The sequence below is a fragment of the Pongo abelii genome, chromosome 1 (genome assembly GCF_028885655.2).
Source record: "Pongo abelii isolate AG06213 chromosome 1, NHGRI_mPonAbe1-v2.0_pri, whole genome shotgun sequence".
NCBI lineage: Eukaryota > Metazoa > Chordata > Mammalia > Primates > Hominidae > Pongo > Pongo abelii.
In genome coordinates, this window is record NC_071985.2 from 217,563,238 (window position 1) to 217,589,716 (window position 26,479).

A 26,479-nucleotide genomic window follows, 5' to 3' on the forward strand; every position below is an offset into this window, starting at 1 on the left:
GTAGGGATAGACTGCTCACTGCAGGGCTAGCTACAGGCAGGAGACAGACAGATGGACCCATGTGTGGACGGACGGATGGGCAGACAGATGGAGGGGGAACAGGGAGGGAGTGAGCAGGGGCCCACTGGGACTGGTTGATGAAGATGGATGGACAGACAGAGGGAAACAGGGCAGGAAGGGGAATGGGAATGGGGGAGGGAAGACCATGTCCTGTCCCGAGGTGGTCCCTACAGAGCCCCTGAGACCTGGCCATTAGGAAAGTGTAATGCGAGTTTGCCTGGACAGGTGTGTGTGTGTGTGTGTGTGTGTGCACAGGCATCTGTGAGTGCTCTGGTGTGGCTGTGTTCCTGGCACTTCCTGGTGTGTGTGTAGCCTTGTGAGGGCCCAAGCCTGGTGATGGGTGTGGAAATAGGGGCCTGGAGGAGTGTAAGCTCTCTCCTCTTCCCTCAGGGGATAAACCCAGGGAGCGTGGCAGCCAGGGGGCCTGAGACAGATTTCTGGTGAATGGCGGACTTGTGTGTTAGTGCCTGCAGGGAGGGGAAGGGGCTAGAGTCAGACTGGGAGGTTCTCAGAGACAGAAAACAAACAGAGGGGCTTCCCTGACCCCTTCCTCCCTTCCTCCTTTCCTCCCTTCTTCCTTCCAAGCCTCCACCCAGGCCTGCAGCCAAACTGTCAGGACTCAGGAAGGGGGTGGCACCTGGCAGGTACTCTGCCAGGCTGGGGCCCCCAAATACGGTGTCAATGATAAAAATAATCCTAGCTGACATTTACGGAGTACTTGCCATGTGCCAGGCACATTGCCAGGTTTTTCAGGCTCCCATGTCTTCCCACAAGGTGGGTATTGTTTTATTTTTATCCCCACTTGACCCAGAAGAAGAGCTCAGGGCAGTGAAGCACCTCATCCGAAACTCCCGGTAAGTGGTGGCTGTGGGAAGCCAGAAATTTTCCCTCGGCCCCTGGCCAACAACAGCTTGATCTTCCTCTGCACATCTGCCCAGGGGACACGGGTTGTCAGGCTGACCCTCAGAACACAGTGCAAGGAGGAGAGGAGGGTAGAGAAAAGATGGCAGTGATGTCCAGAGGCCACGTGGTTAGCTGAGTAGCATCAGGGCCTTTAGAGCCCAACGGCTTGGATTCAGAGCCTGACTTTGTCACTTCCTTGTGCAACGTCGAGCAGGTCACTTCACCTGTGTAAGCCTCAGTTTCCTTGTATGTGAAGTGGGGAGTGTGCTGCTCACAGAGGCTATTGGGAGGATAAAATAAGATAATATAGGAAAAGCACCTGGCAGGTTGGAAGGCCCCAGGGTCACAGAGGAGGATCCTGGGACTCAGGTAAGGGCACTTCCTGGGGGCCCCTGGGCACCAGTCGCCCCACCTTCTGCAGGAGCGGGAATCCCCCATTTGTCATTGTCTCTGGATTGTATCCTGGGCCTCTGGGCATGACGTCATGCTCTGTGCTTGGCAAATAGTAACTTCTGCCATCGTCATACTGCTCTAAGAGGCTGAGCTACTGTCATCTCTCAATGCACTGATGAGGAGAGGGAGGGAAAGACAGCAGTGACTAGCCTAGATCACACAGTGTAAGCTTTCATCACTGGTCAGCTGGGAAGCCACCATGTTTATTTGCTCATTCATTTAACAAATTTGTAGGACAGACTGGGGGGTGGGGATGGTTCACGACTCACAGAGCAGCAGCAACCCCGGCCCTTCTCGGGTGCAGGGGGAGACAGACAATAGACAAATGAACGGTAATCTCTGGAGTGTGGCAGCTGGTGGTGGTAATTGCTATGGAGAAAAATACAGCAAGGAAGGGGGACAGGGAGTCCAGGGGTGGAGTGGGGTGAGAGGCTGCTATTATTTTATTTTATTTATTTTATTTTATTTTATTTTATTTTGAGACAGAGTCGCTGGGATTACAGGCATGCGCCACCACGCCCAGCTAATTTTGTATTTTTAGTAGAGATGTGGTTTCTCCATGTTGGTCAGGCTGGTGTCGAACTCCCAACCTCAGGTGATCTGCCTGCTTCGGCCTCCCAAAGTGCTGGGATTACAGACGTGAGCCACTGCACCCGGCCTGAGGCTGCTATTTTAAGTACGGTGGTTAGGACATGTGGCAGACATGAGCTGAACTTCAGAGACCTGAAGGAGGCGAGGGAGCCAGCCCTGAAAATTTGGGGGCAGGGGCACAAAGTGATCCAGGCAGAGGGGACAGTAAGTGTAAGAGCACTGAGGCACGCCTGGCCTAGTTTTCAAAAAAAATTTTTTTTTTTTGAGATGGAGTTTCGCTCTTGTTGCCCAGGCTGGAGTGCAATGGTGCGATCTCGGCTCACTGGAGTGCAATGGCGTGATCTCAGCTCACGGCAACCTCTGCCTCCCAGGTTCAAGCTATTCTCCTGCCTCAGCCTCCTGAGTAGCTGGGATTACAGGCGCATGCCACCTCGCCTGGCTAATTATTTTTGGTAGAGACAGGATTTCACCATGTTGGCCAGACTGGTCTCGAGCTCCTAACTTCAGGTGATCTGCCCGCCTCAGCCTCCCAAAGTGCTGGGATTACAGGCATGAGCCACCGCGCCCAGCTGGCTATTTCTGTACTTCAAATTTACTTATCCCAAAGGTCGTGATGAAGCACCTTCCATTCAGCTGACAGCCTTTGGGGCTGCAATGGAGGAGCGATGGGCTCTCTTTTTCTTTTTCTTTTTTTTTTTGAGATGGAGCTTCGCTCTTGTTATTGCCCAGGCAAGAGTGCAATGAGGCTATCTCGGCTCACTGCAACCTCCGCCTCCCAGGTTCAAGAGATTCCCCTGCCTCAGCCTCCAGAGTAGCTGGGATTACAAACATGCGCCACCATGCGCGGCTAATTTCGTATTTTCAGTAGAGACGGGGTTTCTCTAGTTTGGTCAAGCTGGTCTGGAACTCCCGACTGCAGGTGATCCGCCCGCCTAGGCCTCCCAAAGTGCTGGGATTACAGGCGTGAGCTCCCGCGCCCGGCCCGCTTTTTCTTTATTTTATTTTTATTTTTTCACACACATCCCGTAGGATGAGATGCTTTTTGATTTTTTAAAAGACACCTAGTTGAAGACTGGCACTCAGAGGCCAGAGAAAAGCCTGTGGTTCCGATGGTCAGGGAAAGGCATTGGGGGTCGAAGCTGAGTTGGGAGAGAGGAGGATGTGGCCGAATGGGGAAGGCAAGGCCGAGCCGAATGAGGGGCGCCCTCAGGGAGTCGGAGATGTTGGAAGGGGGCTGTAAGTACAGGCGGGAGGTGGGCGGAACCCGCCCAAGCTACCGGGTGGCCGCCTCCCCAGTGCGGGCCCAGGCTGAGGCCCCGCCCTGCCCGGAGGCTCCGCCCGCATCCAGGCCCCGCGGGCAGGATTTACTGAGAAACCCACATCAAAGGCTCCCAGGAAGCAGGAGCGAGCCCCAAAGGAAGCGGCGCAGCCTCTAATCCAGCTCTGGGGGTGGGGGAAGCCCCGCAATTATTGGGGGGCTTCCTCCCGCGCTACCCCCTTTAAAACCCGGGAACCCACATTTAAGTCTCCCCACCCCCACCTCAAATTGCCTCCTTGTTGGGTGTGAGGCTGTGTTCAGCAAAACTTTTATTCAGACGAGTTTCACCCCAAAACCTCACCTGAAAAGCTGAACAGTCTCTCTTTGCGGCTGCACCTGGGGAGTGTGTTCTTTTGAAAAAGATGGGGCCCTAGTTACCGCATGTTTGTGCAACACACACGTTAACTGGGCACCACTGCATGCCCGGCACCATGGGGGATGGCAAGTTGGAATAAAACCGGGCCTCTGTCCTTCAGGGAGCCCCCTGCCTAAAGAGGAGGGAGTGAGAGCTGCGGTTTGTCCCTGGAGGAATTATTTATTTGGCCTGGGGGAGCCCAGTCTGTTCTTCACAAGTGATTTTTGATCGATTGTGAAGGTAGCAATAGCTAAGATTCAATGCACATTCACTGTGTGCTCAGCACTGACCAAAGGGCATTAGATACATGATGATCTCACTGAGTCCCAGCAGCAGCCCTGAAGGGTGGAAACCAGGATTACTGCACCCACATGGCTCCACCAAGGCCACACAGTGGGTTACATGGAAGAATCCAGGTCTGCTGGACCCACTGTTCATTCATTCACCAAATCTGTGTTGGGTGCACACTATGGACTAGGCACTCTCCTACCCTTTGGCAATCCGTTCAGGGAAAAGCCAGGTGGAACACCCTTTTGCCACCACCTGACATACCACTCCTTTCCATAGGCCTCTGCTCACGTCACATGCTGCAGATGAGCGACACCCTGCCCTATGTATGCCAAGGCAGGTCTAGTAGGAGCTGCCCAGATGGAAGGGGCATCCGGGGAGAGGGCACAGCTGGGACAAAGGCATGAAAGCCCAGCATGTGTTCAAAAAAGAGCAGGTCTACGCGGCTCCGGGGGAGACACACTTAACTTTTTAGTTCCACCTCTGCCATGTACCAGGTGTGTAATTTTAGTCATTTCTTCTCTCTGAGCCTCACGTTGCTTCTGCAAAAATGGAGGCAATATTAGCTTTTCCTTCCAGGGCTAGAGAGGATTAAATGAGTTCACAGAGGTGAAGTGGCCTGACATAGAGCAGGCCTTCAAGAAATGTGGATTGAAATGAATGGAGGGGGCTGGGTGTAGTGGCTCACGCCTGTAATCCCAGCACTTTGGGAGGGTGATCGAGACCATCCTGGCCAACATGCTGAAACCCCGTCTCTATTAAAAATACAAAAATCTGGGCGTGGTGGCACGTGCCTGTAGTCCCAGCTACTCGGGAGGCTGAGGCAGGAGAATCGCTTGAACCCAGGAGGTGGAGGTTGCAGTGAGCCAAGATCGAGCCACTGCACTCCAGCCTGGCAACAGAAGGAGACTCTGTCTAAAAAATAAATAAATAAAAAATAAAAAAAAAGAAATGAATGGAGGGGGCTGGGCATGCTGGTTCATGTCTGTAATCCCAGCACTTTGGGAGGCCGAGGCGGGAGGATCACTTGAGGTCAGAGGTTCAAGACCAGCCTGGCCAACATGGTGAAACCCCATCTCCAGTAAAAAATACAAAAATTAACTGGGCATAGTGGTGTGTGGCTGTAATCCCAGCAACTAGGGAGGCTGAGGCAGGAGAATCCCTTGAACCCGGGGGGATGGAGGTTGCAGTGAGCCAGGATTGCGCCACTGCATTCCAGCCTCGGTGACAGAGCAAGTCTCTGTCTAAAAAAAAAGGAAATGAATGGAGGAAACTAATTTAGAATGTCACCATCAAATGTGAGCATCTAAGGCCGGGCACAGTGGCTTACGCCTGTAATCCCAGCACTTTAGGAGGCTGAGGAGGGTGGATCACGAGGTCAGGAGTTCGAGACCAGCCTGACCAACATGGTGAAACCCCGTCTCTACTAAAAATACAAAAATTAGCTGGGCGTGGTGGCGTGCACCTGTAATCCCAGCTACTCAGGAGGCTGAGGCAGGAGAATCGCTTGAACCCGGGAGGTGGAGGTTGCAGTGAGCTGAGATTGCACCACTGCGCTCCAGCCTGGGCGACAGAGCAAGACTCTGTCTCAAAAAAAAAAAATTAGCATCTATTGAGCAGAATGTGTAGGGAACTGTTCTACCTGTTGTTGGATTCATACCCTGCCTCTGAGGGATTTACAGTCTAGTTGAGAAGACAGTTCAGAGGCTTTGAAAACAAAGAAGAGTTCAGTTGGCTGAGAGCAGGGTCCTGGTAGGCATGCAGCATGGAGGCCCCTGGGACTCTAGGGCGGGCCTGATCCCTGGGTGTTTCACCCAAGAGGTAGTAATTAGACTGACCTTAAAGATCCCAGCTGCAGAGAGTTGGCACATTCCAGGACGGGGGACTGCTCTCTGGGTTCAGTGGAATTCAGAGGCAATGGTTGAGACAGGTACCCATGAGGGTGTGCGCTGGATCTAGCCTGTTTGGGCCAGAATCCCAGCTCCAAATTTTACTTCCAAATTTGCTCTTCTGCAAAATGTGGACAGGAGCAGTGCCCACCTCGTTGAAAGTGCCATGAGAACTAAGTGCATCAGTATAGATAAGTGCCTAGAACTGGGCCCGGCACATAGTAGTGCTTTATAAGTATTGGCTACAATTTTTTTCTTTTCTTTTTAAAACAATTTTGTTTTGAGACAGGGTCTCACTTGATTGCCTAGGCTGGAGTGCAGTGGTGCAATCACGGCTCATTGCAGCCTTGACCTCCTAGGCTCAAGCAATCCTCCTGCCTCAGCCACCCAAGTAGCTGAGACCACGGGTGCTCACCACCATGTCCAGCTAATTTTTTTTCTTTTTTCTTTTGTAGAGATGCATTCTCACTGTATTGCCCAGGCCGCATTATTTTTTTCTGATGCTCTTGGCCAAAGGCAGGCACAGATCGAAGGTGGGGTAAGTGAGGCCATGGCTTCAGCATTCACCTTTGTCATCTCCTTGCCCCCAGTCCCCAGCCCCTGCTAAGTCCTAGCAAAGGTGGGCCCCTAAGCAGGCTGGTGGGCTGGAGGCAGGGATTGGCAGGACAGGCAGTCACACACAAACACACACTCACTCAGGCTCCACCTGCCTGGACAGGAGCCTTGTCTGCTGCAGTGGCGCTGAGGCCCTGAGGGCTCCTTGGGGCCTTTATGGGGTAATTCCATCTCCATTAGGGCTGATTATGTCACTATAAATACCACGTTTTGGTGCCGCTTTATAAGACTCGCTGAAGAACTTTCCTCCTTAGCACCTAGTCACCTAGAGCGGGAAAGACTCTGAGTCGGACAGGAAAAGAGGGAAGGGTGTGTCATTAGATGGGTGACTAAAAGCCAGGGAAAAGCCAGGTGGAACACCCTCTTGCCACCACCTGACATACCACTCCTTTCCATAGGCCTCTGCTCACGTCACATGCTGCAGATGAGCGACACCCTGCCCTATTCTCTCAGCCCCCAACTTGTGCACATACTGCCGGGCACACGCCCCACAGCCATCAGGGCCTGCCTGCACCCCTGCCACGTGTGTGTGCTTGGATCCAACCTTTTGAGGCCACACGTGGAAACCCACACTTGCCACCGGAAGGACCAACCAACACTACACACTGAGACTTTCACGCAACACTGTCATTCACTCATTAGTTCATTCATTCAGCGGAGGCTTGCTGAATATCTTGTGTGTATCAGGCACTGTCTGTTTTCTTTTTTTGTTTTTGACTCTCGCTCTGTCACCCAGGCTGGAGTGCAGTGCCGCGGTCTCGGCTCACTGCAACCTCCATCTCCTGGGTTCAAGCGACTTTCCTGCCTCCACCTCGAGTAGCTGGGATTACAGGCGTGCGCCACCATGCCCGGCTAATTTTTGTATTTTTAGTAGAGACGGGGTTTCACCATGATGACAAGCTTGGTCCCAAACTCCTGACCTCAAGTGATCTATCCGACTTGGCCTCCCAAAGTGCTGGGATTACAGGCGTGAGCCACCGCGCCTGGCCCAGGGACTGTCTGTTTTCTACAAACATCCCTGTCCTCCTGCAGTGTGTCCTCTAGTGACACATCTGACAGATGGAGCCTGCAAGTGGCATGTAACACACATGTACAAGCAGTGGCTTCCACACAACTCACATGGAGTCTTACACACACCAGTGTCCCTAGCCCAGAGGCTCCAATACAACATGCAAAACATTTATCCAAACCATGTACTACACACATGCTCACACTCATCCACACACCCCGTGTGCCTGTCCACAGAGCCCTAGGTACAACACATGCCCTGCTCTCCACGGATGTGGCTTCCTGTTGCTGAACCGTGTGTAACCCAGTAACAGCTGAGATTTCATGCGTGCTTTCTGTAGTCCTGGCCCCTGTGGTTTACATGTATGACTTTATTTGATCTTTACAGTAACTCTCTGAAATAGGCTTTACATCTTCCCAGTGAGCAAACTGAGGCTCAGAAAAGTGAAATAATTTGTTCAGAAACTCACGGGCTGACTCCACAACTACTGTGAAGTATGGCACACTCACAAATACACGCATACACAAATCCACACTCACATGCACTCATACACAAATCTCTCACACCCACATGCACACTCATACACACATCTAGACACATCCACACAATCCAAACACACACAGACACACACTCATACCCAAATCCTCTCATGCGCATGCACACACACTCATATACACTTATACCACACTTTTTTTTTTTTTTTTGGAGACAGTGTCTTGCTGGCCCAGGCTGGATTACAGTGGCGCAATCTCGGCTCACTGCAATCTCTGCCTCCAGGGTTCAAGTGATTCTCCTGCCTTAGCCTCCTTAGTAGATGGGATTACAGATGAGTGGCACCATGCCCAGCTAATTTTTTTGTATTTTTAGTAGAGACGGGGTTTCACCATGTTGGCCAGGCATGTCTCGAGCTCCTGAACTCAAAAGATCTGCCTGCCTCGGCCTCTCAAAGTGCTGGGATTACAGGTGTGAGCCACCGTGCCCAGTCACATACAACACTTATGTCCATACACACACTCACAGTCATACATACATCAGCACTCTCATGTCTACACACACGTATGCACATTCAACAAAATGTCACACCCTCATACACATGCACTTGTTCTCACAGGCACTTGCACACTCACAGGCTCTCAGAGGACCAAGGCTCTCCTCCATCCTCTTGGTCAAAGGCTTTAATTAACCCCAACCCCTGTAATTAACCCTTCCTCTCCTCCTTCAGGAGAGATGTCTGGACCCGCTTCCCAAAAGTAGGCACCAAGGCGAGAGGCCAAGATGTCCACATCCGGCAGAGAGGACCCAGGTACCTGGGTAGCAGGTCCCGGGCATCGAAGCGAGGATGGGGTCAGAGAGGAAGAGGTAGGCAAAGGGAGTCTGGGGCCTCCCAGGAAATCAGGCCTGCCACAGTTGCTCTTCCTGGACTGGTCAAATGGTGATTGGCCAACAGGCAGCCGTGGGTGGCTGGGCAGGCGGGCCAGAGCAAAATTCCCGTTTGTTTCACTCACACTAGCCACTTCTGTCAGGAAGGGAGATGACCTCATGTCTGAGGAAGTTTTGTGAAGAGGCCTTATCAAGTGGCAGGTGGTAGGCAGGTGTCCTCCAAAGTGTCAAAACCTATCAACCCATTCTGCCACGCCAGGGTCGGGGGCTAGGGGTGCTCTGCACAGCAGCCCCTTGCCCCCTTCCCCAAAACGAAGCAGTGGTTCAAGCAGAGACCACAGGATTCAAATCCTGCTTCTACTACCCGTGAGCTGTACACCCTTTGGGCATGTTGTTTCTGCTCTTGGAGCCTCAGTTTCCTCTTCTGTAACATGGGGATGATGACCCCTGCCTCCCAGATGAGAATTATTGATAAGTTATATTATTATAACTTATTAATATAAATATATTATAATGAAATATATATTATATTTATATTATATTATAAATAAGATAGTGCATGTCTGATCCATTCCCAGAGAAAATGAATCTAGTCTCAGATCATAGTAGGCTTAGAGGCTTCTGAACAGAGATACTCTTTTTGACCATCAGCAGCTTGGTATACTCTTCAAGGGTTTTAGGAAGGAAGGCATCCAGGTCTATTTCTGGGCCACTCTCCCAGGCCTGCTGCTTAGGAGGCAACTGCTTATTGGACCCCCAATTCATTTCAGCTCAGGCCTTCAGGCCAGCGTTGAGCTCAGTTGCATTGAGCTCAGTCTCAGAGGTGAAGGGCAGAATGGGTATGGCTCAGCGCAAAACCATTAAACGTTTGCACCGAGGATACCAGGCTCAGAGATCCCTGGGGGCTAACCCGTAGGGGCGCTGGCGCTTTGAGACGCTCAAACTCTGGAAGGCCTGCGGGGAGCCCGCGAGTCCAGAGGGCCCCAAGGTCCTCCTCCAAACCCCTCCGGACTTCCCCTCCCTCTCCTCCGGGTGCCAGCCCGGCCCCTTTAAAGACATTCCTGAGGGCGTGGCGTTGGTGACGTCACGCAGGGCATGAATGAACAGGAGTCGGTTCTCACCCAACTTCCATTAAGGACTCGGGGCAGGAGGGGCAGAAGTTGCGCGCGGGCCGGCGGGCGGGAGCGGACACCGAGGCCGGCGTGCAGGCGTGCGGGTGTGCGGGAGCCGGGCTCGGGGGATCGGACTGAGAGCGAGAAGCGCGGCATGGAGCTCCAGGCAGCCCGCGCCTGCTTCGCCCTGCTGTGGGGCTGTGCGCTGGCCGCGGCCGCGGCGGCACAGGGCAAGGAAGGTGAGTGCGCGCGGCGTCTGCACCCCTGGCCCCCGGGCCCCAGTGCCCCCCAGAGCCCGGAGCTCCTTGACGCGCACAACTTTGGAAACCGACCTGGTGCCTCCCAGTCCCGGCGAGCTGGAGTCCGGAGGGCGCACGGGCTGCGATCGAGGCGAGCCCTGGCCCCCACCCGGGGTCATAGGGGCTCCGGAGAATAAGGGGTTTCAGCTTGGTCGCACGGGCCTCGGAGGCTGCGGAGAAGAGGACGCGGCGCAGGCCACGCGGTTGCAGTCCAGGCGGCGACTTCGGGAACGCGTCCGGGCGGGGGGCGTGGGGAGTCCCCTAGAGAAAGGGGTGTTTGGGCGGCTTTCCGCGGGCTCAGCTTCTTAGTGACCTGAATTCACTAACCCGCTTGCTGGGGTTTTGCAGAGAAGGCATACTGTGCAGGCCTCGCATTTTGGGGAGGGGGCTCGGGCGGGCGGGAGCCCCCTGTCGAAGCCCCTGTTGCCTGAGATTTCCTCCACGCCCCCCTTCACCTCCAGTCCCGGGGGAGAGCGTGGAGGTAGTTTCGGGCCAATCCCTGCTCACACACTCCTTTCCCTCCTTCCCAAGCCGCACTCCCGGGCTCCCGGGGCAGGTTAGGGGCCGCGAGTGCGGACAGGAAGTCCCAAAGTCAAGCGTTCTGAGCAAGGGTGACTCAGAACGAGGAAATGCGGCAGGTGGGGGTGCGGCCTCCCAAGGTGTGGAGCTGTCAGCCCAGGGCCACCAAGGAGTCAGGACACCCGGGGGTGGGGGACTGAATCACCCACCCCCGCCCCAGTGTTCCCGGAGCCGCGCCGAGTGAGGGGCCGCAGACTTTGCTCATGGCGCGGCGGGTGTGTCGTGGGGGTGTTGTCCCTCCGCTAGGGTCGCGGCGAGGTTGGGGGCTCCTGCCCTGGCCGAGGACCTTCCTGTCCACCCAGCCCAGGCCAGCTTCAATTTCCAACAGTGAGGGCAAGGCTTCCCCTCCTGCCTGGGCAGAGCGAGGTTTCCGCAGGCTCCACAAGGGGGAAGCCGGGAGGAAACCTTGGGCCGGTGAGAAGTTTCCTTCTTTTTTTTTTTTGAGACGGAGTTTCGCACTTGTCGCCCAGACTGGAGTGCAATGGCGCAATCTCGGCTCACTGCAACCTCCGCCTCCCGGGTTCAAGCTATTCTCCTGTCTCAGCCTCCCTAGTAGCTGGGATTACAGGCGCCCGCCACCAGGCCCGGCTAATTTTTGCATTTTTTAGTAGAGACGAGGTTTCACCGTGTTGGCCAGGCTGATCCTGAACTCCTGACCTCAGATGATCCACCCTCCGCGGCCTCCCAAAGTGCTGGGATTACAGGCATAAGCCACCGCCCCCCGCCTGTTTCCTTCTTTTTCTGCCTCCCAAACTGGGTTTGGAGGTTTTGCTGTTTTGTGTTGGGAGGAAAAGAGGCTAGATCTGGAGCCGTTGGGCAGTGGCAGGTGTTGGGGGTGGCATCCTGTCTCAGTCTCTGGAGTGACAGGGCCCGGGTCTCAACCGGGACCTCTGGTTGCAGGAGGAGCTCATGGCAGGGATTTCTGCCACCCTCAATATCCGCCCCACCAACGTTTGGTCCTCCCCCTTCCTGGGGGACTGTGGTTGGAGAGAAGGGGAGAGACAGCTGGAATCACTATAGGCCTTTCTCCTCGGCTGCCCATGGGGGGTGGGGGATTAGGCGGGTGCTTTGCTGCTGCAGCCCCCAAGCTGGCCTGGAAGCCTGGAGCTGCCTTGTTCTTGTCCCCTGTGTCCACCTCTCTCCAGCCTGTGTGATTAAACCCCACCCCCACACCCCATGGGATGCAGGGGGGAAGGCTTATGTATTTCACTGGGGTGGGGGTCCATTTTTGCTTCAACTCTGAGTCCCCGTGAAAGACTCCCTAGAGAAGTGTGCCTAGGTGGGGGTGGGCATGATGGCCTAGCTTGCAGCTGCTGGTTTCAGTTCCTGGGAATCAGGCTGTATGTGGTGGGTCTGCCTGGGGGTGGCTTAGGGGGCAGGCAGGAGGACACAGGTGCCTTTTTCACCTACCCCCAGGCTGCTTCAGACTTCTTTCTTGCCCCCTCACTCCTAGGCTGTACTTGGTTGCCCACGTGGCTCCGGTTAGGTCATCAACAGCCACTGAATCTGCCCTCTTTTTTACAAATGGGGAAACTGAGGGAGGCCTGAGCCCTTGCCAACCAGGGGCCTCTGGACAGAGGACCAGACTTGAGCATCCTGCTTCTCGGCTGCCAGAGCCAAGGCCCTGCCTGCCTTGTGGTTGGTGTCATGGTAGATTTTCCTGGGAAGCGGGCATAGCTGGTCAGGGGCCTGGGCAGGTGGCAGGGGGTGCTGAGCTGGGGTGCTGCTGATGGGAAGAGGGCTAAAGAGTGCCAGGAAGTCCTTGGTTTCTGGTTCTACTGGGGCCGAGTCTGCCCTCTGTCCCCTTCCCCTTTTCTTTCATGTTTTCCCCAGAGTCCACACCTCCCCACTTCCTTTAGGGATTAGCTAGTCTTGGTTAGAGAGGAATGGGGGAAGCAGGGAGGGAACCACAGCCTTGGAGGCTGTGGAGAAGGACCAGAGACCGGGAGTGGGTGGCAGTCCTGCATTTGTGGAAGAAGCTGTGGAGCAATGTGGACCCACAAAGATGGCACTTACGGTAGAACTCATGGCAAAGAAGGAGGTGTTTTTTGCTTTTTTTTTTTTCCCCAGAAATGGGAAGGTAAGGGGATAGAGAGCTCACAGATAAGCCCTGCTTAGCCTAAACCTCTCCAGGAAGCCGTCTGGGTCAGCTGAGGGGCTCCCAGGCTCCCACCCTTTTCAGGGAAGCAGGAGCCTGTGTCCCTGGAAGAACCTGGGGAAAGAGCCGCGCCCGCGTCAGGGCGGAGGGACCCAGCGCTGGGCGCCTCCTGTTCCTGGTGGTTGGTTCGAGGGAATTTCCCTGGGAGGGGGCCGGGGGTTGGAAACCCCTGCAGGGGGGCTCCTTCCTGTGTGAGGGCTTCTTTTCTTCTCCGATTGAGCCCTGTGCTACTTCTAGAGCCAGGCCTAGGCTGGAAAGGGAGGGCCCTCCATGCCAGGTTAACCCTTCAGAAGCCTGGTAGCAGTGAGCCCTCTCACTTGGGCACAGACCTCAGCCTCCTGTCAATCTGAGGGGGAGCTGCAGGACTGTGAGGAACCTTTGTCCTTCTACCCACCCAGCTGAAATCAGGAGCCTCCAGATTCCTTCCTGTGTAACTGGAACATTCCATTTGCTAGTGGGGTTAGTGAGTTTCAAAGCCCCGGCCCTGGGCATGTCTGAACAAATCCCTGCCGCTGCCCACCCCGCTGCCCCCAGCCACCCTCCCCTATCCCCACAGCCTCTGCCATGGGGCCGGTGTCACATCGGATTTCCTCTTGCCTGTCTGGGCTGCCTGACCCTTCCTAGAGAGGTTTGGCCCAGGTCAGTAGTGGGGGTGGCAGCATTTCACACCCCAGCCTGGGGGCCTTCAGCCCAGGTAGGAGGGCCATGTCACTTCAGGAGGGGGTTTCCAAGACCACCCTCAGAGCCCAGCTCCCATCTCCCCAAACCGGGTCATCCCTGCTCCCAGCCTGCCTGGAGCTCTGTCCACCCTTTGAGTCCTTCTCTGGTCCTGGCCTTGAGGAATGGGGCTTCTGAGGCAGATCCTTCATGCTCCAGGGCCCAAAGGAAGCATTGACTTGGTTTCTTTACCCCCACCTTAGGGCTTTACCCTCTGAATCCATCTTGCATAGGTTCTATGCCTCAGTTTCTCCAATCTCCTTACCCTCTAGGGAGGGTAGCACTTATTGGCAGCTACCTGGACTTTATTTGGAAATAGAGTGGGGGCAGTACCTAGGGTCTTAGGTTTTGGCTATGGCCTCTGAGCCTGGCAGAGAACCTGGGGTGGATCAGTGGGAGGTGCCCAAGGGCAGGACTAGGTCTAGGGAAGACCCCGGGAGTGTATCCCTCCGCCAGGCTCCAGTTGCCTCTCTGGGAACAGGATGGTCCTGACACCTGGTCTCTGGGCCTCGAATGTCCCCTACAAGGGCTTTTATTCCTGATCCCCCAGGAACCTCTGGCACCCCTGGCAGGGCAGTTGTCAGGATGTGAGGGGCAGGGGTGGTGGGAGTGACTTTCCCAGGGAGGGGACCTCGCCAGCTGTGTGTATCTTTGGGCCCCTCTTAGGGGCCCTATGGGTTCAGGGCTTTATCCTGCCTGCTCTGTGGCTTTTGTGGTGAGAAGATCGCTTTCCAGATACCCGCTTCCCTCCTCCACCCTGGAGCTGTTCCCACCTGTTAACAGCACTCTCTTCTTGGAGTACCACAAGATGCATGTGGACATATAGGTGCATATGTGTGTGCTACATGACCTGAGTGGGGTTGGTGTGTTTCCTGCTGGGGGGAATGTGGCAGAAGCAGACACCAGTGTCCCCAAGGCCCACATGCACGTGAAGTGCTGCCGAAGGGCCTTGTTCAAGGAAGCAGAGGGGGCGGTGTGGTGTCACTTAATACCCTGCTCAGCCCAGCTCTCTGCCCAGCTGCTGTTCTCCTGCCGGGCTGAGCGCCCTGGCCTGCTCTGCCCAGCTGGGGACTAACGGAGGGGGGCAGCATGGCTGGAATCCTGGCCTGGGAGACAAGAGGCCCAGTCCTGACCCCAGCCTGCTGTGTGCCTTCAGCCGGGTTCCATCCTTTTTCTGGGCCTGTTTCCCTCATGAGTCGAGGGATGATTTTCTTGGATATGGTGACCCTGTGTGGTGGGGTCCCTCTTGCTCTGTCTGAGAGTTGGGGTTCCTGGAGGGATCCTCACCTTTCCTGCCATGGTCTGACTCCTGAAGACACCCCCAGGCTCACCCCCTCTCCTTTCTCCCTTTCAGTGGTACTGCTGGACTTTGCTGCAGCTGGAGGGGAGCTCGGCTGGCTCACACACCCGTATGGCAAAGGGGTATGTAAGCCTTCGGGGTAGGGAGGGGTGTGAGAATGGGGCTGCTGGTCTCCTGTAGAGATGGAGAAACTGAGGCCCAGGGAGCGTGGGGCCTGGCTTCAATTCAGCAGCTTAGCCAGGTCTCAGGCTCGGGGTCCAGCTTCTCACACCAGGCTCAGAGTCAGCTGGTCCAGGCCAGGGCTGGATGGGCGTGGGAAGGTACGAGGGTGTGGGTGTAAGCCTGAGAGGTGGGGGGAACTGGGGAGACAGAGAAGGCCCTAGTGGAGCTGGGCCTTCCCTGTTCCAGAAGGGCTGACAGTCAGAGGGATCTCTGGCACCACCCATCCACCTCTTGGGAGGGAAGGGGTTAAAGATGCCCCCTGTCTTGAGGTCTCAGCCCAGGAGGTGAGGGGTGAAGAAGAGACAGGGAACAGGAAAACCTGATCAAGTTCCTTCCTGCCCACCCCTTTCCCACCTCCAGCTGTTGCTTCCCCTTCCTGTGGGGGGCTGCATTTCTCTGCCTCATTCTCACCCAGGTCTTCCCCTCTATGCCGTCCTGATGTGACCAGGAATGGGGGCAGGGGCTGGGGTTCTTCCCCTGGCTGTGTGTGTCTGCTGTGTGATCTTGGGGAAGATGTGGCTCTCGGGGCCTCAGTTTCCCTCTCTATACAATGGGCCCTTGCTGAGTTTGTCCTGGGACCCTGAGCTGAGAAAGGGGGCTGTCTCCCAGGGGCTACTTGGAATAGTTCCCAGAGCTGGCCAGATCCACATGAGTCGAGTTCTTGTCCCTGGTCACCCTAGCTCTGGGCAGGCTTGGCTGGGGTGTAGCCCTGAGCAGGTTTCTAGGATCCTGGAAGTCTAGCTGGGAGGGAACACGGGTCACCTAATACAACCCAGTCATTATACAGAGTGGGAAACTGAGGCCCAAGGGCATGTAGGGCCTTGGCCAATGCCACACAGTATAGCCCGGGCCTGTGTCCTCCTCCCCTGTGCTTTCATTCGTTCTTTTGTTTATTCATTCAACAAACGCGTCCCTGAGCACCTACTCTGTCTCAGGCAGGCTCTAGGGACACAGGTGAGTTAGATGCAGACCCTGGCTGAGGAGCTCAGAATCTCGTGTGGGAGCCCAGATGTGGATGTCCCCATGTGCCGTGCCAAGTGCACTTTGGGAAATGGCAAGGGGTACAGGGTAAAGGGAACATGGCAACTTTGGGAGTTGGGTGGCGGGGGGCACCTGGCCCTACTGTAGCCTAACCTGGGAATTCTTTCTGGAGAAGGCTGAGTTGTGATCCAGGGAGGGAGGAACATGTTGATCTGCTCCAAAGCCAAATTCTAAATGACAGAGATGATCATCCATTGTTTCTGACTTAATGCCACTCCTGCGTTTGTCAACACACATGGGTGCATGGTGAATAACACCAACAGTAACAATAATCATACTGGCTGCCCGTATGCCTATTACCTTGTGCCAAGCACTGTGTTCGGCCAGTGTAGACATTCTGTCCTTTATCCTCACAGCAATTCTGTGAGGTAGGGGGTCTTGCTCCCATTGCACAGATAAGGAAATTGCGGCTTAGAGAGCATAACCCACCTGAGGTCACATGGAGTCCCGGACTCCACCTGCGGGCTCACAATCTAATAGAGAGGTTCGGCTTCCAGACATGTGCCAGAAAGACCAGGGGCCAGATTCCAGCTCAGCCACTTATGAATGCATCCCCCACCCACCCCAGGCCTCAGTTTCCTTCACCGTAGAACCCGGAGAGCACGAACCGGAAAGCATCTTCCTAGTGCCCCACTCTGCCACCTGGGCCTCAGTTTCCCCAGGCACCTGCCCACACTAACCTGTATCTTCCCCCCACAGTGGGACCTGATGCAGAACATCATGAATGACATGCCGATCTACATGTACTCCGTGTGCAACGTGATGTCTGGTGACCAGGACAACTGGCTCCGCACCAACTGGGTGTACCGAGGAGAGGCTGAGCGTATCTTCATTGAGCTCAAGTTTACTGTACGTGACTGCAACAGCTTCCCTGGCGGCGCCAGCTCCTGCAAGGAGACTTTCAACCTCTACTATGCCGAGTCGGACCTGGACTATGGCACCAACTTCCAGAAGCGCCTGTTCACCAAGATTGACACCATTGCGCCCGATGAGATCACCGTCAGCAGCGACTTCGAGGCACGCCACGTGAAGCTGAACGTGGAGGAGCGCTCCGTGGGGCCGCTCACCCGCAAAGGCTTCTACCTGGCCTTCCAGGATATCGGTGCCTGTGTGGCGCTGCTCTCCGTCCGTGTCTACTACAAGAAGTGCCCCGAGCTGCTGCAGGGCCTGGCCCACTTCCCTGAGACCATCGCCGGCTCTGATGCACCCTCCCTGGCCACTGTGGCCGGCACCTGTGTGGACCATGCCGTGGTGCCACCGGGCGGTGAAGAGCCCCGTATGCACTGTGCAGTGGACGGCGAGTGGCTGGTGCCCATTGGGCAGTGCCTGTGCCAGGCAGGCTACGAGAAGGTGGAGGATGCCTGCCAGGGTGAGTGACGGTTCTGGGTGGCAGGGAAGTGGTTCTGGAGTGACAGGCCGCATTCCCAGGTTCTGGTCTTTAGCTTTGGAATCATGGAATCTTGGTAAGCTCATCCCTGCTTTGACACATATTAGTTCTGTTAGTGGAAATTATAGATCCTTCCCAGACATCAGTTTGCTTATTAAGGCTGGATTAACTCATTCATTAAGAATGAATGAATTGTGGCTGGGCGCGGTGGCTCATGCCTGTAATCCCAGCACTTTGGGAGGCTGAGGTGGGTGGATCACTTGAGCCCAGGAGTTTGAGACCAGCCTGGGCAACATAATGAAATGCCGTCTCTACTAAAAACACAAAAATTAGCCGGGTGTGGTGGCATGCACCTGTAATCCCAGCTACTTGGGAGGCTGAAGCACGAGAATCAATTGCTTGAACCCGGGAGGTGGAGGATGCAGTGAGCAGAGATCGCACCACTGTACTCCAGCCTGGGGTGACAGAGTGAGACTCTTGTCTGAAAAAAAAAAAAAGAATGAATGAATTGAGAAACAGTAGAATGTGGAGTTTATGATTGATGACTCTAGAACAAGAATGCCTGTGTTCAAATCCCAGGTCTACATTTTTAGCTGTGTGGCTTTAGGCCATTTCCTTGACCTCTCTGTGCCTGGGTTTCCTTATCTGTAAAACGGAGAGGATCATAGCGTCTATCTCGTAGGGTGGCTGTGATAATCAAATGACTTAATAGTAAAGTGCTTAATTCAGTGCCTGCCACGTAAGTACTTTTAAATGTGGCTGTTATTTTTGATTCATCCCACGAATGTATACTGAGTAGCTCCTGTGCGGCAGCACTGTGGTCCCACGGTGGAGTATCAGGAGCGAGTTCCATGTCTGTTATCAACTCACTATGTGGTCTTAGGCAAGGTACTTAAACTCCCTGGGCCTCAAACTCCTCTTTTGTACATAGAAGCGACTGAGTTGGACCCGGGGTGCACATCCCCTGGCTGCATATCAGGATCACCCGCGGAGCTTTTGGGAAATGCTTTTGTTGAGGGAGAGGTTGGAGGGGGGCCAAGGGTCTGCCTTTCTTGTCTGAATGTCCCCAGGGCCACAAATTTCCCATTGGGGCCTCTATTGATTTTCCATTGGAGCCTCTATAGATGACACACTGGGCCCAGAAAAGGGCCAATTCAATCAGACTCTCCTTGGGGAATGAGGCTTGGGCATTAGTGAGTTCACATGGAGGAAGCTGTGGCGTGGGGTGGCCAGGGCCTGTGACAGTGGAAATCTCCGCAGCAATGTGGATTTTCAATGGGTGACTTTTTCTGGAAATGGCCATGAGGCAGAGCATTTGTGGAATGCAGGCGGACCTTTGGAGGGCTGGCTCATCCCCTCTCTCTGGCAGCTTCTTCGCTGAGATAAGCGGGATGTTAAGGAATTGGAGGTTTAGTGGCTGTGTTGCACGCACCTTGGCTAATTCCCCCCTCATCTCTGGCCTTGGGTTTCCTTTGAGTAAAATGAGAAAGTTCAACAGCACCAGCAGACTTTATGCTTGTTTTCTAGCCATGGATCCTGCAGCCCCTGGAGGGGGTTGAAGGGTTGGAGGACCCTGAAGCCCTTTGTGATGGGCCCCACTTGCCTCCCAAAGCAAGTCCTCAGAACCTTACTTAACACGGTCTGTAAACCCCCCGATGAGAAGTTCCCTACGAGCCTTTCTGGCCATAAGCCTGTGGTGTAGGCTCTGCTCCGGCCCATCCCATCGCCCCCTTGTCTTCCCAGCTCCCCTCTGCTGAGTGAGCCCCCCTTCCCCAGGCGGCCCCTGCTTTAAGTGACCTCGAATTCATACTCCCAGTTTCAGACAATGACTGCGGGTTGAGGGGGCCGGGACGAGGCAGCCCAGTGGGGCGAGCAGGCTCCTCCCACATGACATCCTCGCACAAGAATGCGGGGGTGGGGGTGAGGGGCAGCTGAAAACTTTCCACAAGCTGGTGAGGCAGGCCCCGCAGAGATAAGTGGACGATTGGGGTGGGGGTGTCTCTCCAGGAAGGGGGGCAGCCTTCCCTCCTCTAGAGGTGGGGCGTCAGGGTTCCGGCAGATTTTGTTTGCAGAGAGCCGAGCAGCCCCCTGTTGGGAAGATCAGCCCAGCAGGAGGACAAGTTTCCAAGAGCGAAATTTCCGACTTAGTTCGTGGGACCCTGTCAATCGCTAGTCACCTACTGCCGGATTGTTCCTCCTCGGGATCCTCCCACGAAAATTCCTTTCAGTGTGGCTGGGTGCCGGTGCGCGAGATGCCAGGAACGCCCGGCTGGCTCCTCTTTATACCTCTAGACTTTTCTCAGCAGCCCCTGGCCATGCTGCTGCTGAAAGTGATGACAGTCGCTACCGTAGACAGGTGCCGTCCGAGGGGCAGGCGCTGAGCCAAGCAAGTGCTTTATCAGACATGCGAGCGGAATCAATGCCGCCTTTCTGCGTGGCAGGGACTGTGATCAATCCCATTTGATAGACCAGGAAACTGAGGTTCAGAGAGCTAAAGAGGCTTGCCTGAAGTCATACAGCTAGGATGTGGTTGCGTCAGGATCTGAATCCAGGCGGTGCAGCGGCGCCCAGGCTGCAGGATGGGTCAGGAAATGGGGCGGGAAGTGACCAGTTCCTTTGGAATCCCTGACTCAGCTCCTGGCCCTGGGGTAGGCTCTCTGGCCAGCCCTGGGGATGGCAGGGTCTGTTGCAGGGGCTTGGGGGCTCTGTTGGAGGCAGGGGTCCTGGAGAGGGCACTGCTGGATACATTGAGGGAGAACCAGAGGGAGGCACAGGGTCTGCCCTCCCTGCCGGACCCTTCCCAGGTCTGGAGACCCAGATTCTTTCACTGGGGCTCCTGCTGGTGACAAACCAGACCCAGAGAGAGGCGGGGCACCCTGAGGTCACCTGGCACCTTGTCTAGGTTATTCCCAGTTTGTCCGTTTCTCCTCAGGGTTCTTTCCCCAGGAAGCCTGGAGCTCAGGAAAGAGTTAAGTGGGCAGAGGAAGGGAGGCACCTCCCAGGTGCTGTGTGCGGCAGGTGGGCACGCTGCCCGGAGCACTCCTGTGAACTATGTCAGGAATGAGCCAGCTTCCCTTGGTTCCCCCGCCCCGCCCCCGGCCCTGCCTATGGGACAGTGGAGTCGCTCGGGCTGACCGCTGTCCCCCAGGGGCTGCTTTGTCTCCATGTCTCCGCTTCCTGTGCTGGCTTCAGCAGCTGGCGGGGCCCCTGCTGGCGCCTCAGCCCTGGGGACCGCTGGCCAGGTGAGCAGGTGGCCAGCAGCCTTGGCCAGCGGCTCAGCCGAACAGCTGGGAGGCCAGAGCTGGGGTTGTGGGGGGTTGGAGATTCCCTCCTGAGAGGCTCCTGCCCCCTCAAGGGGCCCAGCCCCTTGGGGATGTCCCCTCCCTACTGTAGTTTCACGATCCCCCAGTTCATAGGGACACCCCATTCCAGGCACCATGCTGGACATCTCATAAGCAGGGCTTTCTTCCATCTTCACACAGAACCCAGAGAGGATGAGGACTTGATCCCCATTTTACAAATGAGGAAACTGAGGTCCGGAGAGGAAGCAGTGAACAGTGACTAAAAGAATGGGGGCCTGGCACAAGAAGGCAGTTGCCCCTGGTGTGTGTCCTTCCACCCACAGGCTGTATGACCTTAGCAGGTCCCCTCGGGGTCCCACCCCCATCTGTAAAATGAGTGGGCTGGACCTGTGGCCCTGAAGGGCACCGTCAACCTGGTGATCCGAGCTTCCCTCCTGTAGTTTCCCACTGGGGCTCAGTCTGAATACCGGGGAAGCTGTTGACTGTGTGACTCAAGTGTGGTGAGGAGAGGTCCCACTGCTTGCAGCCCGAGTGGCCTAAAGTCCATGCTGACAGGGAGGAGTCCCCTGGCTAGGGTATGGCTGTGGTTAAGGTGGTCTTTAGACAGGGTGGTCTCGGGCCATGACAGGGGCTGCTGGCAGGACTCCTGTTTCATCAGGTCACAGTTGGTCCCCCAGGTGGAAGACTCTGGGAGCTGCTGGCTGTGGCTCGCAGGCTTTGTCCCCTGCTGGGAAGTCCCACCAGGCCTTATTTCTGTGATGTTTCTTCTGGCCTACAGGGGTGGGACCATGGTGGCAGCACCCGCAGCCCCCCATGGTGGCTCTCACCTCTGTGCCCTGTCTGCCCCACCCTCAGCTCACATTGGGGGCAAAGCTAGGCGCTGGCATCTCCGCTGGGCGGGCACCGGCTTCTCCCTCCCTCCCTCTCTCCCTCCTGGAGGTAAGTAGGTCCCCAGAACGGAAGGAAGGAGGTGAGGGAAAGCAAACAGAAGATGAAAGGCTGGAGGCAGGACGGGAGCGGTAGGCGGGGGCTGAGGTGGGGAGCGGTGCTTATCAATGGTGGAGGAATGTGCCTGCAGATAGCTCCCTAGGGTGTGTGTGAAAGGGACAGGGTGCTGGCAGCCGTCAGGTCCTGGGGGCAGCCCCCCTTCTGCAGGGACGACAGGGCCTGCTGGGAGCAAGAAGCCACCAGGGCCTGAGGTTGTCAGCTCCCTCATTTGCTGGGTCAGTAACCCATAGGTCGCCATTTGCCGTCTCTCAGGGCCCAGAGACAAAGTCCAAGCTCCACATCCCTAGGCCAAGGTGGTTCCTGTGGTCACCTGCTGGGCCTGGCTTGGGCGGTGACTGGCCCTAGGTGAATTGCAGCCATGACCTCTTGACCTCACAACCTTGCCATTGCCAGCCTGGGAGGTGGCTGTGTCTTGGGAGGAGGGGCTCCATTGGGGGCTGGACTTGTGTCACGATAAGGGCGTCTGTCCCTGAGTCACCTCATGCTGCCACCTGAGGGGCGGGCATCAGGAACTGGAAAAACCAGGGTATAGCCGGAGGTGCAGCCGCTGTGCCCCAGTTCCCCTGCTCGGAGTGGCCCAGGCCTGCCAGACAACCGGGACCAGAACAGCTCTCCACAGGTGTGCCACAGGTGTGCCAAAGTTAGGCTTTTGTGTAAGGTAGGTAGGCATCCTGGTGGACCTTCTCCACAGTGTCTCTCTGGGCGCTGAAACACTGCTCACTTCTCTGGCCCTGGAGTGCACATTTCACGTGCACATGGTAGGTTTGCCACCCATTCTCTCTCCCACTCACTCTTCCATCCACGTGTCCACCCATCCACTCATCCATCCATCCACCCCTCCACCCAACCACCCCTCCACCCATCCACCCCTACATCCATCCATCCATTCATCCATCCATCCATCCATCCATCCATCCATCCATCTATCCATCATCCATCCATTCACTCATCTACCCGCGAACCCACCAAACCACCCATCCACTTTTCCATTCATCTGTCCATCCATCCATCCACTCATACCCCCCTCTACTCATCCATCCGTCCACCCCTCCACCCAACCACCCACCTATCCATCCATCCATCCATCCATCCATCCATTCATCCCTCCACCCACCCACCCACCTATCCATCCCTAATCCATCCATCTACTCATTCACCCGTCCACCCACCAACCTACCCATCCACTTGTCCATTCATCTGTCCATCCTCCCCCCCATCCATCCATCTATCCACCCACCCACCCACCCACCTATCCATCCCTCATCCATCCATCCACTCATCCACCTGTCCACCCACCAACCCACCCATCCACTTGTCCATTCATCTGTCCATCCTCCCCACCCATCCATCCATCCACTCACCCATCCATCCTTCCATCTACCCACCCACTCATCCATCCGTCCACCCACCAACCCACCCATCCATTTGTCCATTCATCTGTCCATTCATCCACCCACTCATACCCCCCTCCACCCATCCATCCATTCATCCACCCATCCATCCATCCATCCACACACTCATCTACCCATCCACCCACCAACCCACCCATCTATCCATCCATCCATCCGTCTGTCCATCCATTCAGCAAACATTAACTGAGCACCGCTGGGCCATGGGACACAGATAAATTGGTCTCCATTCCTGCTCCTCATGAGCTGCCAGTCTCACGGAAGCTCCGATACATGCAGGAATAATTTCAAATGGAGCATAAAAGCCAAGTTTTGAATTCCCCTGGAGCTGAAACGGTGTTTATCTGTCTCACCATCGTATCCTAGCACCCAGCATTGTGCCAGACACGTATGAAGTGCCCATTTCTATTTGGTAAACATAAGATTAATAGATGCCCTAATGGGGGCCAGGGGGGCCAGGAATTGGGCAGTCTGGGAGGGCTGTGTAGAGGAGCTTAAGCTGGGTATTAAAGGATGCATAGGAGTTTGCTGGTTGGCTAAGGAACAGTAGGTATTTGGTGTATGTGGGTGTGTTTGAGTGTGCGTGACCCCTGTCCCCATTTGCCCGCCCAGAATGCCAGGAAATCCAACTAGATAAAGTCAGGAAGAACACAGGGGCTTGCTGGTGTCCTACTCATGAACTCTGGGACCCCTGAGCACTTGGAAACTCTGGCGGGGCCCTGGAGACAGCCCCTGGTAGTTCTGTGGTAGGAGGAGGGGAAGCACATCTCATCAGGCAGGCACATGCCCTGTTGACGCTGCCTCTCTGCTGTATTATCTGGCACATCCGCAGCGGAAATCTCTCCAAATTCCCTCTTTCCTGGCAGCAGCAGGCAGGCCACCCCCGGGCGCTGGGGCCAAAGAGCCCATCTCTTCCCCCACTTCCTCCTCTTGGCATAGGAGCAGCCGCACGGTGGGGAGTCAGGGCATTGTGACGGTTTGCAGGTGGCTAAAGCCTTCAATGAGTCCGAGCCTGGGCTGTGGGGGTTTATGGCCCCTGCCTGGCCTGAGGGCCTGGGCTGGGAACGCCCCGGAGCTTCCCAAGTCAGCTGGCCCTGGACCACCTGGAGCCAGCACTTAGCCAGGTGAAGTCTCCTCGGCAGACAAGTCAGGGCATTTGGAGGAATTGAAACCCCAGGATAAACATGGCCCAGCTTTCTGGAGTCTCAGTTTTACTCAAAGATCTGGTGGAGGAGAGAGCTATTTTTGTATCATGCAGATATGTTATGGGGAGGGATGCAATATACTCATGGGTTTCCAAATACAATAGGAGATTTGAAGACATTCGAGGCTTGAAGGAGACCACTTCAGCCACCCCAACCAACCCCCCTGGGCTGGAGTCTATACTTTTCTGCTCACAGACACAAAAGTGCCTAGTTTGAGAAGATCTGTGGTGGGGAATACCCTCCCCCTCCCCACAACACATAGACCCACAGCTGCTCTGAAATTCGTCGGGAGTTTCTGGCTTTTGAAGTGGGTCAGTCCTTATCTCCTCTCTCTTCAGGCTTGTTTCAGAATGTTGATTTATCTTTGCTCCAAAATGAAGTGTTCCTAAGAACAGAAGTGGGAAAGGAGGCCCGACGCAGTGGCTCACGCCTGTAATCCCAGCATTGTGGGAAGTCGAGGTGGGAGGATCACTTGAGGCCAGGAGGTCAAGAGACCAGCCTGGGCAACACAGACAGACCCCGTCTCTAAAAAATAAAATAGGCCAGACGTGGTGGCTCATGCCTGTAATCCCAGCACTTTGGGAGGCCGAGACGGGTGGATCACTTGAGGCCAGGAGTTCGAGACCAGCCTGCATCTCTACTAAAAATACAAAAGTTAGCCAGGCATGATGGCCGGTGCCTGTAGTTCCAGCTACTCAGGAGGCTGAGGCAGGAGAATTGCTTGAACCCAGGAGGCGGAGGTTGCAGTGAGCTGAGATCCCACCACTTCACTCCAGCCTGGGCAACAGAGCGAGACTCCATCTCAAAAACAGAAATAAATAAATAAATAAATAAATAAATAATGAAAAAGGAGTGGGAGAAGAGAGAGGCTGAAAATCAGGCATCCTAAGTTTGAGTTCTGGTTTCCTTCTTGGGAGCTTGGTGACCTTGGGCAAGTTTTTTTGTCGCTCCTCACCTCCAAAGTGGAACGAGCGCTAATAGTGCCTGTACATGGCAGGTCTATTGCGAGGACTAAATGAGTGTAAAGTGCTCAGCCCCAGCCCTGCGCACAGTAGGTACTGTCATTGGGACTCCAGGCTCTGTGCAGAGCAGGAGTCAGGTCCTGGGCCTCCTCTGTCCTGCTGCATGACCCGGGACAAGCCCCCTTCCCTGCTCTGTGTGCCTGAGCTCTCGCAGGGCCAATGCTGAGGGTCTGCAGAAGCAGGATGGACCAAGGGGGTGAGAGCAGCTGTTTGTGTGGTCCCTGGGCCAGGGTGGGGAGGGGACAGGGATGCAGCCTGGCTCTGAGAGCAGAGTCATCAGCAGGAAGTCACTATCTGGCACCTTACAGAGCTAGGTGTCCTTTGAGTCCTGTTCCCCTGACTCCTGGTCCCCCTCTCCACCTCTGCTCACAGAGGGGACTGGATGAAGAGAGTCTTCGCTCCAGATTCTGTCCCTGAGAGTTAGCAGGTCTGCTTGGGTCAGGGCACTTGAAATTGGCTTCCCTGGAGGGGGTTGTCCTTAGGCCATTAGGGGCCAGGCTGTCCCCAGGGTCTTGGACAAAAGCTGCCTCCAGGCACAGATTTTTCCTGACGGCAGGGGTCTGACTTCCCCCCATCAGACCTCCAGCGGCTTTCCATTGCCTCCAGGATAAAGTCCCAGCTTCTTGGCCTGGCATTGAAGGCCTTTCTCAACCGTTTTATTGCTTGCTGCTCCCCACATTTGTGCCCACAAACCCACTCATACCTTCCATATTAGTCATGCACTTTCTCACTCCTAACTCCCTCTCCCAACATCTATCACTCCCCTGCTAAACTCCTATGCAGCCTCTGAACCCCAGCCAAAATGTCCCCTCTGTGACTTCTCAGACTCCTGGCCAAGGTTTTTCCCCTTCTCCACC

General features: G+C 55.4%; 1 protein-coding gene and 1 long non-coding RNA gene across 3 annotated transcripts in view; one reads left to right on the plus strand and one right to left on the minus strand.

Annotated features, from left to right (window-relative positions):
• Positions 1-6,288: 6,288 nt before the first annotated feature.
• LOC134759844 (uncharacterized) lies at positions 6,289-11,231 on the minus strand. The gene is made up of 3 exons (XR_010136690.1): positions 10,306-11,231; positions 8,789-8,997; positions 6,289-6,754 (listed from the first exon to the last, which is right to left on the minus strand). It is a non-coding gene; the product is annotated as an uncharacterized LOC134759844 (long non-coding RNA).
• Positions 9,752-26,479, plus strand: part of EPHA2 (EPH receptor A2) — a 32,183-nt gene continuing 15,455 nt past the window's right edge. Inside the window, exons 1-3 of one of the 2 annotated variants that reach the window (XM_024231645.3) lie at positions 9,752-10,212; positions 15,081-15,148; positions 16,989-17,658. In XM_024231645.3, coding sequence (XP_024087413.2) covers positions 9,957-10,212; positions 15,081-15,148; positions 16,989-17,658 — 994 coding nt within the window. In that variant the 5' untranslated portion in view covers positions 9,752-9,956. The remainder of the gene's footprint in view (positions 10,213-15,080; positions 15,149-16,988; positions 17,659-26,479) is intronic. The other variant, XM_054540967.2, reaches the window with a different exon arrangement.